General features: G+C 41.8%; 1 protein-coding gene across 1 annotated transcript in view; it reads right to left on the bottom strand.

The window, feature by feature from the left end:
• LOC106594652 (TBC1 domain family member 1) overlaps positions 1–5,000 on the bottom strand; it is a 99,690-nt gene that overhangs the window by 12,960 nt on the left and 81,730 nt on the right. Inside the window, exon 13 of the mRNA XM_082978303.1 lies at positions 4,659–4,802. Within this exon, the coding sequence (XP_082834429.1) occupies positions 4,659–4,802 (144 nt within the window). The remainder of the gene's footprint in view (positions 1–4,658; positions 4,803–5,000) is intronic.

Below are 5,000 nucleotides of genomic sequence, written 5' to 3'. Positions count from 1 at the left end.
GGTCTGTAGTATAATCATGTCTGGTCTGTAGTATAATCATGTCTGGTCTGTAGTATAATCATGTCTGGTCTGTACTTCCTGTAGTATAATCATGTCTGGTCTGTACTTCCTGTAGTATAATCATGTCTGGTCTGTACTTCCTGTAGTATAATCATGTCTGGTCTGTATTACCTGTAGTATAATCATGTCTGGTCTGTAGTATAATCATGTCAGGTCTGTAGTACCTGCAGTATAATCATGTCTGGTCTGTATTACCTGCAGTATAATCATGTCTGGTCTGTAGTACCTGCAGTATAATCATGTCTGGTCTGTAGTATAATCATGTCTGGTCTGTAGTATAATCATGTCTGGTCTGTATTACCTGCAGTATAATCATGTCTGGTCTGTAGTACCTGTAGTATAATCATGTCTGGTCTGTAGTACCTGTAGTATAATCATGTCTGGTCTGTAGTACCTGTAGTATAATCATGTCTGGTCTGTAGTATAATCATGTCTGGTCTGTAGTATAATCATGTCTGGTCTGTAGTACCTGCAGTATAATCATGTCTGGTCTGTACTACCTGTAGTATAATCATGTCTGGTCTGTAGTACCTGCAGTATAATCATGTCTGGTCTGTAGTACCTGCAGTATAATCATGTCTGGTCTGTAGTACCTGCAGTATAATCATGTCTGGTCTGTAGTACCTGCAGTATAATCATGTCTGGTCTGTAGTACCTGCAGTATAATCATGTCTGGTCTGTAGTACCTGCAGTATAATCATGTCTGGTCTGTAGTACCTGCAGTATAATCATGTCTGGTCTGTAGTACCTGCAGTATAATCATGTCTGGTCTGTAGTACCTGCAGTATAATCATGTCTGGTCTGTATTACCTGCAGTATAATCATGTCTGGTCTGTAGTACCTGTAGTATAATCATGTCTGGTCTGTAGTATAATCATGTCTGGTCTGTAGTACCTGTAGTATAATCATGTCTGGTCTGTAGTACCTGCAGTATAATCATGTCTGGTCTGTAGTACCTGCAGTATAATCATGTCTGGTCTGTAGTACCTGTAGTATAATCATGTCTGGTCTGTAGTATAATCATGTCTGGTCTGTAGTATAATCATGTCTGGTCTGTAGTACCTGCAGTATAATCATGTCTGGTCTGTAGTACCTGCAGTATAATCATGTCTGGTCTGTAGTACCTGTAGTATAATCATGTCTGGTCTGTAGTATAATCATGTCTGGTCTGTAGTATAATCATGTCTGGTCTGTAGTACCTGTAGTATAATCATGTCTGGTCTGTAGTACCTGCAGTATAATCATGTCTGGTCTGTACTACCTGCAGTATAATCATGTCTGGTCTGTAGTACCTGCAGTATAATCATGTCTGGTCTGTAGTACCTGTAGTATAATCATGTCTGGTCTGTAGTACCTGCAGTATAATCATGTCTGGTCTGTAGTACCTGCAGTATAATCATGTCTGGTCTGTACTACCTGTAGTATAATCATGTCTGGTCTGTAGTACCTGCAGTATAATCATGTCTGGTCTGTAGTACCTGCAGTATAATCATGTCTGGTCTGTAGTACCTGTAGTATAATCATGTCTGGTCTGTAGTACCTGTAGTATAATCATGTCTGGTCTGTAGTACCTGTAGTATAATCATGGCTGGTCTGTAGTACCTGCAGTATAATCATGTCTGGTCTGTAGTACCTGCAGTATAATCATGTCTGGTCTGTAGTACCTGCAGTATAATCATGTCTGGTCTGTAGTACCTGTAGTATAATCATGTCTGGTCTGTAGTATAATCATGTCTGGTCTGTAGTATAATCATGTCTGGTCTGTAGTACCTGTAGTATAATCATGTCTGGTCTGTAGTACCTGCAGTATAATCATGTCTGGTCTGTATTACCTGTAGTATAATCATGTCTGGTCTGTAGTACCTGCAGTATAATCATGTCTGGTCTGTAGTACCTGCAGTATAATCATGTCTGGTCTGTAGTACCTGTAGTATAATCATGTCTGGTCTGTAGTACCTGCAGTATAATCATGTCTGGTCTGTATTACCTGTAGTATAATCATGTCTGGTCTGTAGTACCTGCAGTATAATCATGTCTGGTCTGTAGTACCTGCAGTATAATCATGTCTGGTCTGTAGTACCTGTAGTATAATCATGTCTGGTCTGTAGTATAATCATGTCTGGTCTGTAGTACCTGCAGTATAATCATGTCTGGTCTGTAGTACCTGCAGTATAATCATGTCTGGTCTGTATTACCTGCAGTATAATCATGTCTGGTCTGTAGTACCTGCAGTATAATCATGTCTGGTCTGTAGTATAATCATGTCTGGTCTGTAGTACCTGCAGTATAATCATGTCTGGTCTGTAGTACCTGCAGTATAATCATGTCTGGTCTGTAGTACCTGCAGTATAATCATGTCTGGTCTGTAGTACCTGCAGTATAATCATGTCTGGTCTGTAGTACCTGCAGTATAATCATGTCTGGTCTGTAGTACCTGCAGTATAATCATGTCTGGTCTGTAGTACCTGTAGTATAATCATGTCTGGTCTGTAGTATAATCATGTCTGGTCTGTAGTATAATCATGTCTGGTCTGTAGTATAATCATGTCTGGTCTGTAGTACCTGCAGTATAATCATGTCTGGTCTGTAGTACCTGCAGTATAATCATGTCTGGTCTGTAGTACCTGTAGTATAATCATGTCTGGTCTGTAGTACCTGTAGTATAATCATGTCTGGTCTGTAGTACCTGCAGTATAATCATGTCTGGTCTGTAGTACCTGCAGTATAATCATGTCTGGTCTGTAGTACCTGCAGTATAATCATGTCTGGTCTGTAGTACCTGCAGTATAATCATGTCTGGTCTGTAGTACCTGCAGTATAATCATGTCTGGTCTGTAGTACCTGTAGTATAATCATGTCTGGTCTGTAGTACCTGTAGTATAATCATGTCTGGTCTGTAGTATAATCATGTCTGGTCTGTATTACCTGCAGTATAATCATGTCTGGTCTGTAGTACCTGTAGTATAATCATGTCTGGTCTGTACTACCTGCAGTATAATCATGTCTGGTCTGTACTACCTGCAGTATAATCATGTCTGGTCTGTAGTATAATCATGTCTGGTCTGTAGTACCTGTAGTATAATCATGTCTGGTCTGTAGTATAATCATGTCTGGTCTGTAGTACCTGCAGTATAATCATGTCTGGTCTGTAGTACCTGCAGTATAATCATGTCTGGTCTGTAGTACCTGTAGTATAATCATGTCTGGTCTGTAGTATAATCATGTCTGGTCTGTAGTACCTGCAGTATAATCATGTCTGGTCTGTAGTACCTGCAGTATAATCATGTCTGGTCTGTAGTACCTGCAGTATAATCATGTCTGGTCTGTAGTACCTGCAGTATAATCATGTCTGGTCTGTAGTATAATCATGTCTGGTCTGTAGTACCTGCAGTATAATCATGTCTGGTCTGTAGTACCTGCAGTATAATCATGTCTGGTCTGTAGTACCTGCAGTATAATCATGTCTGGTCTGTAGTATAATCATGTCTGGTCTGTAGTACCTGCAGTATAATCATGTCTGGTCTGTAGTACCTGCAGTATAATCATGTCTGGTCTGTAGTACCTGCAGTATAATCATGTCTGGTCTGTAGTACCTGCAGTATAATCATGTCTGGTCTGTAGTACCTGCAGTATAATCATGTCTGGTCTGTAGTACCTGCAGTATAATCATGTCTGGTCTGTAGTACCTGCAGTATAATCATGTCTGGTCTGTAGTACCTGCAGTATAATCATGTCTGGTCTGTAGTACCTGCAGTATAATCATGTCTGGTCTGTAGTACCTGCAGTATAATCATGTCTGGTCTGTAGTACCTGCAGTATAATCATGTCTGGTCTGTAGTACCTGCAGTATAATCATGTCTGGTCTGTAGTACCTGCAGTATAATCATGTCTGGTCTGTAGTACCTGCAGTATAATCATGTCTGGTCTGTAGTACCTGCAGTATAATCATGTCTGGTCTGTAGTACCTGCAGTATAATCATGTCTGGTCTGTAGTACCTGCAGTATAATCATGTCTGGTCTGTAGTACCTGTAGTATAATCATGTCTGGTCTGTAGTACCTGCAGTATAATCATGTCTGGTCTGTAGTACCTGCAGTATAATCATGTCTGGTCTGTAGTACCTGCAGTATAATCATGTCTGGTCTGTAGTATAATCATGTCTGGTCTGTAGTACCTGCAGTATAATCATGTCTGGTCTGTAGTACCTGCAGTATAATCATGTCTGGTCTGTAGTACCTGCAGTATAATCATGTCTGGTCTGTAGTACCTGCAGTATAATCATGTCTGGTCTGTAGTACCTGCAGTATAATCATGTCTGGTCTGTAGTACCTGCAGTATAATCATGTCTGGTCTGTAGTACCTGTAGTATAATCATGTCTGGTCTGTAGTACCTGCAGTATAATCATGTCTGGTCTGTAGTACCTGCAGTATAATCATGTCTGGTCTGTAGTACCTGCAGTATAATCATGTCTGGTCTGTAGTATAATCATGTCTGGTCTGTAGTACCTGCAGTATAATCATGTCTGGTCTGTAGTACCTGCAGTATAATCATGTCTGGTCTGTAGTACCTGCAGTATAATCATGTCTGGTCTGTAGTACCTGCAGTATAATCATGTCTGGTCTGTACTGCTTGCGAAGCCCCATATGGTACATGAGGAACTTGAGCATGTTGAAGGCCTCCTCCTCTCCCATGTGTAACAACAACACTCCTGCTATGAAGCTGAGACCCTGACAGTATCCCACCTAGAGGAGAGAGAGAGAGGAGGTGGTGGGGGGAGGGACGGAGAGAGGAGGTGGTGGGGGGGAGGGACGGAGAGAGGAGGTGGTGGGGGGAGGGAGAGAGGAGGTGGTGGGGGGAGGGACGGAGAGAGGAGGTGGTGGGGGGAGGGACGGAGAGACGGGGGGAGAGGGACGGAGAGACGGGGGGAGAGGGACGGAGAG

The sequence above is a fragment of the Salmo salar genome, chromosome 08 (assembly GCF_965601325.2).
Source record: "Salmo salar chromosome 08, fSalSal1, whole genome shotgun sequence".
Taxonomy (NCBI): domain Eukaryota; kingdom Metazoa; phylum Chordata; class Actinopteri; order Salmoniformes; family Salmonidae; genus Salmo; species Salmo salar.
This window is presented reverse-complemented; position numbering and strand designations above follow the sequence as displayed.